This window comes from Sinocyclocheilus anshuiensis, unplaced genomic scaffold (assembly GCF_001515605.1).
Source record: "Sinocyclocheilus anshuiensis isolate Anshui unplaced genomic scaffold, SAMN03320099.WGS_v1.1 scaffold1366, whole genome shotgun sequence".
Classification (NCBI taxonomy): Eukaryota; Metazoa; Chordata; class Actinopteri; order Cypriniformes; family Cyprinidae; genus Sinocyclocheilus; species Sinocyclocheilus anshuiensis.
In genome coordinates, this window is record NW_015554162.1 from 312,427 (window position 1) to 322,601 (window position 10,175).

The 10,175-nt window shown below is 37.8% G+C and overlaps 1 protein-coding gene across 1 annotated transcript in view; it reads right to left on the reverse strand.

Moving 5' to 3' along the window:
• Positions 1–10,175, reverse strand: part of LOC107670899 (von Willebrand factor A domain-containing protein 8-like) — a 16,889-nt gene that overhangs the window by 2,387 nt on the left and 4,327 nt on the right. The window contains exons 3-9 of the mRNA XM_016463706.1: positions 8,925–9,060; positions 8,726–8,845; positions 8,385–8,590; positions 3,066–3,201; positions 607–720; positions 377–515; positions 59–196 (exon numbers count right to left, since the gene is read on the reverse strand). Coding sequence (XP_016319192.1) covers positions 478–515; positions 607–720; positions 3,066–3,201; positions 8,385–8,590; positions 8,726–8,845; positions 8,925–9,045 — 735 coding nt within the window. The 5' untranslated portion in view covers positions 9,046–9,060 and the 3' untranslated portion in view covers positions 59–196; positions 377–477. The remainder of the gene's footprint in view (positions 1–58; positions 197–376; positions 516–606; positions 721–3,065; positions 3,202–8,384; positions 8,591–8,725; positions 8,846–8,924; positions 9,061–10,175) is intronic.

Genomic DNA, 10,175 nt, shown 5'->3' on the forward strand with positions numbered 1-10,175 from the left:
CACAACACACACACACACACACACACACACACACACACACACACAGACACACACACACCTGTTCTTCATGGAGCACCACCTGGTCCTGAAGCGGGTTGCCCAGTGTCGCCACAGAGACGAAGGGCTGCCAGACTCCACTGATGGTCCGGGGGAAGATGTCATAGAGCTCAATGCACTGGACGGAGTCTCCTTTCTCCTTCATAGCATACAGCGGTACAGGGTTACATGTGGCCACATAAATGGAATCTATGAGGGGAAAGCAATGACTCACTTTCAAAATAAAATTCACAAGACTTTCTAATTCCAGATTCATTAGATCTTAGGTCTGGCTACATGAGACTAACTGCAATATCGTCAACGTTTAGTCATGGTCTACCGTTAACAGTGTTGACATCACAGACAATGTTGACCTCGTTCATGGGAATCTGCCAGTGAGCCCGTTCCTCAGTGAAGCTCACAGATCTGGACTCGTGCCTCTCAGAAGGATAACTCTGAACCCGCAGAAACACTGGGCCCTGAGGAGAACCAAAGATATCAAATTAGTTTCAAATTAGTAATAGGCTAATATCAACTTTAAAATATTGGAAATAGAAAGGGTTATGATACCTTGATATCGATCCGATGAGACTCTGTTGGACACAGCAGCTTTTGTCGTGTACTTCCACCCTGACTGATGGTCCAGTAGCAGTATTTGTCCAGTAGCAGTCTGGCAATGGTAACCTGGGAAAAGGGAATCTGGTGATTGGCTTTTTGCCAAAGACGTGAAATTTAAATCTTACACCGATTATGACAACATATTGATCATGAAAAAAACTTAAACTGTGTCCTTTTATAGGGTTAAGCAAAAGTTGACGGTCACACCAAGATTTTTCAAAATCTGTGTTTACATGCACATCAATTTAATGAAAACTTGCAGGTGGTCAATGTTTCATTCTGCTGTCTCTGTAGTGGGGCTGGAGTTCATTGATATTCAGGAAGGTTATAGTTGCACATCTGGTTATTGCTCATTTACTATTCCCAGAGAAAACATTACTGCACTACTCTGCAGTTCAAGCAGATGGGATGATATATCATTCCCCTAAAATATTAATACAATAGAGCGTTAAACCCCTTTTAATGTAATGTATCAATGTTCTACCATTGAACAGTTTGGGGTCAATGGGACTTTTTATTTAAAAAAAAAAAAACTTTTATTGAAGGATGCATTGAATTAATCAAAAGTAACAGTAAAGACATTTATAATGTTACAAAATATATCTAACTCACATAAATTCTGTTCTTTTGAATGTTCTGTTCATCAAAGAATCCAGAAAAATGTATCACGGTTTCCACAAAAATGTTAAGCAACACAACTGTTTTCTACATTGATAATAAGAAATGTTTCTTGAGCAGCAAATCAGAATATTAGAATGATGTCTGAAGGATCATGTGACACTGAAGACTGGAGTAATGATGCTGAAAATTCAGCTTTGCATCACAGCAATAAATTGCATTTTAAAGTATACTAAAACAGAAAACAGTTGTTTAAAATTGTTAAAATATTTTATAATATTTACTGCATTTTTGATCAAATAATTGCAGCCTTGGTAAGCATTAACATTTAAACTTTCAAATACTTCCTAAAAAGGTGATTATATCATTCAAAAGGAAATATTTGTTTCTTCACTTTGTATAAAATATAACAAATTGTATATATCAGATGGCAAAACATTTAAAAGCAAGTGAAATAAGACAAATATGAGACAGAAGAAACAAATAATTTCCTTTATTGAAAGTATATAATATACAACACTGAGCAAATGAAATAACCGTTATTGAATGAGACATACTGTATATTTGTTGTTATATAATGCTGATGACTCACTCTTGATAATCAGATAAAGTACAAATTCCAAACAGTGGAAAGGGCACTTGGACAGATATAACATGGATGCCACACAAAGGCCGTTCCAGAGAAAATTATGTTGTTTTTAAACTGCTCCCTTTGCCAAGTCTGTACCAAACAACCACTCTCTCCAGATTTCCCACAATAAGTGCTCTGCTCTTTACGAAAGAACAGGGTATAGTGGTGCTCACTTCCGATTGGAATTTGTCCAAAAGGAATTTGTCCTTTCATATTGTTCAAACACACTAACCAGACGCTAGCAATCAAGTTTTAATTTTCAGTTATTTCTGAGTCTGAATTCAAGCATGTTTAGGGTTTATTCTATTGCACATTCAATGAAATAAGCAGCTTATGAGATCAAAGCATCTGTTAAAGGTGAAGTTTGCAATTTTTATGATCCTAGAAATCAAACTGATGTTCATTTGAGCAGTCCAACTGGCCTAGACATAACAACACTGGCTCAACCAATGGTGTGAGTTTAGGGCAGGACCACCTGTCATTTTGCAATTCTATCTCTGTCATGACTTTAGGAAAGTTATGGTAATATATATGGCAATGTTAATGTGTTTGAACTTGGTGGAATACATCTGCTACACTGCTGCTGCGTCACAGCAAGTACCGAAAATTGCTACTGCCAATATATCCACAGACATGCTGCTGTGAGCATGTAGGAAATACTGCTGCTGTGCAATATATGTAATAACATATATAAAATAACCCCCATATATAACATACATGAGATTACCCCATAGCAGATCTATACAGGTGGAGCTGGGGAAGGTGGAGGGTTTCTGAAACGCGCTGCAACTGCTAATGTTAGCACTAGCTGAGCATTTGAGCAGCAAGCTCATTGGTTGCTGATGCAAAAAGAAACCAATAAGCTGTGCCATGTGAATGATGATATTATTATATCAGATTGAGTTAGAAATCGGCCTGCGCCATCTAGAGTTCCGTGACAGAACTTTGTATTTAGTGTCACTATTGCTGCAAAAATGGCACACTCCACCTTTAAACAAATACATTTGTTCAAGTGTACGGTTTGAGAACCATGCAGAGCAGATCCTTTCTACAGGTAGTTATATTAGTCCAGCACAGTGTGTTTATTAGAGAAACTGCAGGATATTTGTTCATGATGCTGCATTCGCGGATAGTAAAGGGGCAATAGGAGCTGAGCTCTTACTCCTTGGCCAGGTGCATGCTGGTGGGTTTGGCTCCGATGGGAATGCCATGCTTGTGCAGCGCTGCGTGTCCTTGTTATAGGAGTCAAAGTCAAACATATTCCTCACAACGTTGGCCAGGCCCTCATCCGGAAATTTCTGGAAAAAAAAGGAAAGAGGTGAGCCACAAGACAAAAGTCTTTAGTCGTAATGAGGCATTTTAAGAGCACTCTGATCTTATGTTATCAATCACTACCAGCTAAACATCATACAGGAGAAATAGATAAAACATGCAAGACTTTTAATTGGCCACAACACACAGGATGTTACATTGGAATGAGGAATTTAATGAACTGCAGTTTAAAATAAATTCAAATAAATTCAAATTCAAAATTATATCACTGTCAACACTACCTCTGTTGGCTTTTAAGTCTTACAAAACTACAGATGATATACGGCCCAGAAAATGACCTGCTACCCACAAACAGAAGCTTTAACAAAGAAAATAATCCTCCCAGAAAGACTCATCATTAAGCCAAAATCACATTTAACAGGTGGTAAAACAAGCTAGTTGTGAAATTGGCAGCTTTCCTGAAAGACTGGTCAAAATCACATTCGATCAGATTAAATCGTCTGCCTGTTACTGACTCAACAAAATCAAATTCAACAAAAAGTGACCGTGCAGCCACCTGTGAGCAGAAAATCCATAGGGTTTCATTTGCCCAGGCTGACCTGTGCAATGCAGCTCATTGACTGTGATCTCCAGTGAGCGAGGGGCAGTTACATGTGTTCATTAAAATGCTTTCAGCCTGGCGACAGACGATCTATTCAAAGAAGTCTTTTCCACATCTTGTGCATGTTTATGACAGGACAGGGGTAGAGCTGGGCGATACAGCTAAACATATCTAGATATTTTTCAGCATTTTGACGATATTCAATACATCTCAATTCATGCATTTGATCTGGTTTGAAACAGTTATATTTCTCAATCAGGAACCATCACTTCAAGGAAAACCCTAGTTGATTCACAACGTTAATGCAAATTTAAATGTAAGAAATAATAAATCTAGTTCACTTTCACTTCAGTTTTCTTTTATTTCCACCAGTTTAACAAATTTTTACTAGGTGCAAATTAATAGATTCAGCGTTGATTCTGGTTCACAAAAATAAATACAGTGAATCAAACTGTGATAAATAATCTCTAATGCTGTTGTAGTTGATGAAGTTTAAATGAGAGACATGTTTTCGTATTAAAACATCTCTGCCTAAACCAGTGGTTTTCAACCAGGGTTTCCATATATAAGGTAGCCTGATTTTAAAAGTGTGTTTTCCACTCCTAGAAAAGTCATGTAAAAAAATTATACAATCTTAAAAAGGCACAGGCATTCTTAGAATGAATATACATTTTCTAGTTATGCCAAGCTCTAAAATATGTATTGGGAAGAATAAAATGTAAGTGTGAGTCATTTAAAAAAAAAAAATGTTATTAAATCCTTCTCCTAAATCCTTATTCAGTAAATCACAATGACTTGAAAAGGCATGTAAATTCACTGGTTAAGAAGAGTGGGATCCCTGAAGAACATTAAACTCCTAAAACATCTGAAATCGTGAAATTATATTATTTTAATTGTAATAATAATAATTTTTGTTACTTTTTTAATTTACAGAAACTAGGAATGACCTCAAGATTGACCTCAAAACAAAAAACAAAACTAAAAGGCTAGGGAGTTGCCTGTTGCTTAATATTGTTGGAGACAACGGGGGACTTTAGGGGTGTGCAATATTGACAAAAAAACTGGAACCAGAATCTCGGCAAAAGTAGTAGCTCATCCAGGTGATTTTTGCCTACTGTTAAATGAATACCATGAATTTGGACATACAGTTTTTTGCATACTATATACTGGTATACCGTTTTTTGCATACTATATAGTATGAAAGTAGTCATATTCAAACACAGCTACTGTCTTAATGAGTTGAGTCATTGAGTTATTCATTCAAACTGATTGATTTAGTCTGATTAAGTCGTCATTGAATCACTGATGAAACTGATTTGTTTATAAACCAGATTTGCACATAGTTAAAACAATAATTACAATATATCGCATACCCCCGATACATATCGAGCAAAACAGATGGAGAAGCACTGCTCTAAACTCTCCGATAAACTCAAAAGACACAAGACAAAGAAGGACCGTGAAACCAGTCTAATGACACATTTTAAATAAACGTATTAACAATATTGCAATATTCACAATATTTCCATAGTGATGACTCCTTCCACATTTGCTGTTAATGATCACAGGTGTCTGCGTAACACAGAACCAGCAAAGTTAATAGACTGGCTGTTAGAGATGTGCAGTTGATGCTCATGTACCATTCACCCTCTCTCACCATTACCTTCCATCATATTATTAAAAACCTCTTCTTCTTTTCTTCTTTTATTTATTTATTGAGCACTTTCACACAACCGACCATTGACCAAAGTGCTGTACAATATGTAAACACATAATAAAACCGTCTCAAACATAAAACACAACACTAAAACCACAATAAAATTGACAGTGAAATAAACTCCACAATTTCAATATACAGAGAAATGTCTATACCCCATTAAATGCTAATGCATTTAAATGCTATCGCTACAAAAGCTCAATTTCCACTTCGCCATTTAGTTCTAGGAATCATCAAAGCCAGCTGGTCAGCTGACCTTAGAGACCGTTTTGGCTCATATTTCTCAATCAGTTCCACCAAGTACAATGGAGCCCTACTATGCAATGATTTATAGACAAAAAACAAAAATTTTAAATGAATTCTATAAGGGATCGGTAACCATTGTAAAGAACTCAGAACAGGAGTAATATGATCTCTCTCTTACGAGAACCTGTCAAAAGCCTCGCTGCAGCATTTTGGACCAGTTGTAAGCGGTTAAGCAATGATTGATTAATGCCAACATATAATGAGTTGCAGTAATCTAACCTTGTGAATACAAAGGGCATGAATGACTTTTTCCAAATCACGCATGGACAAAAATGGTTTCACCTTCGTTATTAATCTCAAGAGATAAAAACAGGACCTAACCACAGAATAAATCTGTTTTTCAAACTTGAGATCACTATCAAAAATAACTCCTAAATTTCGCACTACTGGCTTACAAAAAGGGGCTAAACTGCCCGAATCAGATAAATTATTTGGAGCTCCAAACCACACAACTTCAGTTTTGTCTTCATTCAGATTTTAAAAATGTAAAGACAGCCATAGCTTAATTTCTTGTAAACAGTCCAGCAAAGATTCTATTTGCTTTTTACTATTCTTTTGCAGAGGAAGATACAGATATTGCATGTCATCTGCATAGAAGTGAAACGAGATTCCATGCTTACAAAAAAATTATCCAAGGGGTAACATATACAAAGAAAACAAAATCGGGCCGAGAATGGACCCCTGTGGAACCCCACAAAGTAAAGAAACAGGTTGTGAATAATCTTGACCAACATTTACAGAAAAAGATCTGTTTGAAAGAAAGGACTTAAACCATGTAAGCGCTATACCATGGATTCCCACCACATTCCCAAGCCATGAGAGTAAAATCTCATGGTCAATAGTATCGAATGCAGCGCTAAGATCTAATAAAACAAGAACTGCTGAGGACCCTGAGTCAACTGCAGTCAATAAATCGTTTAAAACCCTGATCAAAGTCGACTCAGTACTATGGTAAGCCCTAAAGCCTGACTGAAACATTTCAAAAATGTAATTTTGTAGCAAAAAAGTATGTAACTGATTAAAAGCCACCTTCTCTAAAACCTTCGATATAAAAGGTAACTTTGATATTGGCCGATAATTTGATACAACAGCAGGATCCAAATGTGTATTTTTCACAAGTGGCTGAACAACAGCATGTTTAAACTGATTAGGGACTACTCCTGTTAAAAGGCTATTATTTATTATAGATAAAATACTGGGGCCAAGAACATCAAATGCCTGTTTCACTAACCTAGCTGGAATGATATCAAGTGCACAATCAGTTGGTTTCAGCTGGCTGATTACGTTAGCTAATGATTGCAGAGAAATAAGTTAAAAATGGTCAAAACCAACAGATGGTAGGGTGAAGGGTCAAACAAACCAGGTTTGATCGAAGATCTAATATCGGAAATCTTTTGAACAAAACAATCCAAAAAGTCCTCACAAGTAATAACTGGAAGGTCAGAAAACAAATCAGATTTTGGATTAAGTGCAGAATTTATTATATTAAGTAGAACTTGCAGCTTACCACTATTTTTTTGTAATTATTTCTGCAAAATAATTTCTTTAAGCCATCTTTACAGCATTCTGGTAGTTGGCTAGAGACTCCTGTAACATTTCAAAAGATATCTGTAACCTGTCTTTATTCCATTTTCGTTTAAATTTTCTACAAGTTTTCCTCAACCCCCGAGTCACATCATTCAGCCAGGGCTCAGAATTGATGATTTAATGCCAAAAACTCAATTATATTTTAGGTTCTTCTTCATCTAGATTGTAGCTCTGCTCATTCTGGACATTGAGGTTTTTAAATAAAAAATGTAGTTTAGATATTCATAAGTAGACCATTTCTATTTGTGTACAAAACTAATTTTAAGCATAATGGCCTTTAGAACAAAAGGTTTATAAGATCACAAGGAACAAATTCGGTCACGCGAGTCCAAACTTTTGACAGCGATTGTAGACCTCTGATGGCTGCTTGTGGCAGACTAATCTGACAACTGACTCCTCAACCAATGTGACAGACGAATTCCATACATCTATCTGCATCTCTGTCGCTCCTGAGCGCTGAGATGAGAGGAGGAGGCTGGTACGTTGTGTGTATGTGTGTGAGAGAGAGAGAAGAGTTAAAGCCCAGAGACAGGTGGTCCAGAATGGCAGTGTGGCCTCCATGGGTCAGATCAGTCTGTGAGTGGGCCGAGTGAAGAGACAGGGCCTCTCCTCACTCTCTCTCTCTCTCTTTCTCTCGTGCGGCACCTTTCATCTCAGACATAGGGTCACTCACCCTCATCTATCAAACAACACGCAGTTCATCACTGACACGAAGTCTGAATTCTTAAAAGAGGGAACATCCTAAAACCAAGAGGTTTAATGTATTGTGGGGATTTGACTTTGCAGATTATTCTAGACATGGTCAGTCCCCTTTATACAGGAAGAGACTGAATAGCGAAAAATGACCAACAAAAGTTTGTTTTGTTTTACAACTGCCGTTCATCTGAAATACACTTCCGTTAAAGTTCAGGGTCAGTAATATTTTCTTCAGCAAGTATGCATTATATATATATGGACTATATGTGTGGCATCTGAGGTTAAGACTACCAGCTGATTACCTGCAGGTGTTTTACAATGTTGACCACTTCTCGTGTAGAGTAGGGGTTGGTGATTTTTCCCTGGTCAGCCATGGCCCGGAGCTCTCCGAATGCAGCCACCAGTTTCTGGAGGATTGCATCAGGAACATCAGGCCCATATTGCTTCAGCATGGCAAACTCAGCCTGAGGTTTGGGGTTGTCCACTGCATGGCAGCTAAATATGTCCTCTGAAAGAGTAAATCGTTAAATCATCAAAAAAAGAAACGGTATTACATAATTATTGTAATTGTATTACATCGCTTTCTGCGATCCTTGATTCTGATTGGCCATTCATGGCATTCTGCATAATATATAAGTCTTACCAAGTGCTCCAAATAAGTAATTTCCCAAAAACGGAAAGCCAGGCCGGTTTGCTAAAACAATCATGCGGAAGTCTGGACGCATGGGAATGGCATTAGGCCTTCCGGCTGCTTCCAGTGGATCTGTGGATATCGAAGAAGGATTCCTGTCAGTGATGGGTTTGTGACATGGAATGCGTTTGATCCTCTCTTTCCATTTCACCTGACACTATTCTTCTTCCATCTGCCAGGATCATCTCTCCACTCTCCACCAGTGTCTTCAGCATACAGGTGACATTTGTGGGAGCTTTATCAGCTTCATCTATTACCAGGATATGTCCCATTTTCACAGCTTTAACCTTTAGAACAACAGACAAGAGCACATTTTTATTCCAATATTTCATTCCTCCATCAAGTTCACTTATGTTAGGCAACGTTTCTTGCACCAAAAACAGGTGTAATGTAGTTAAAACAACCATTTGCTATCTTCAGGCTACTGCTATACACTACAGTTTACACTACAGTTTCGAGTCAGTGCGATTTTCTTTTTTAGAAATAAATACTTTTATTCAGCAAGGATGCACTAATTAGATGTGACAGCAAAATTTAAAATGTTACAAAATATTTCAAATAAATACTTATTTATTTAACTTTCTATTTAAAAAAGCATCTTGGAAAAAATGTATCATGGTTTCCATAAAAACATTAAGCAGCACGACTGTTTTCAACACTGATAGTACACTCAAACTTTCCTGAGGATGGTACTCCCCTAGTTATGCTAGGAGACTTCAACATCCACCTAATAAACCTCAGGCTGCAGACTTCCACACTCTGCTTGCTTCTTTTGATCTCAAGCGAGTATTAACTACGGCTACTCACAAATCAGGCAACCAACTGGACCTTATTTACACACGACACTGCTCCACTGATCATGTGCTCGTTACTCCACTGCACACCTCAGATCACTTCCTCCTCACTCTTAACCTCAACATGGTTCCTGACACAACACATACCCCTACACATGTCACTTTTCGACGTAACCTACGCTCTCTCTCACCCTCCCGGCTATCTGCTATGGTTTCATCTTTGCTTCCTTCTCCTGAACAGTTATCATCTCTTGATGTTAACCGTGCTACTGATACTTTCTGCTCCACTCTTACGTCTTGTTTAGACACTGTCTGCCCCTTGTCTTCCAGGCCAGCTCGTACCACCTCTTCTGCCCCATGGCTATCTGATGTTCTCCGTGATTATCGTTCTAAGCTCAGAGCTGCAGAAAGAGTATGGCGCAAATCACAAAATCCTACTGACCTTAATGTATATCGATCACTTCTCTCTTCATTCTCTGCTAATGCCTCCACTGCTAAAAGGACATACTATCACAACAAAATTAACAATTCGCCTAACTCTCGCATGCTCTTTAAAACATCTGCCTCCCTTCTTTGTCCTCCTCCTCCCCCTCCTTCATCAACTCTAA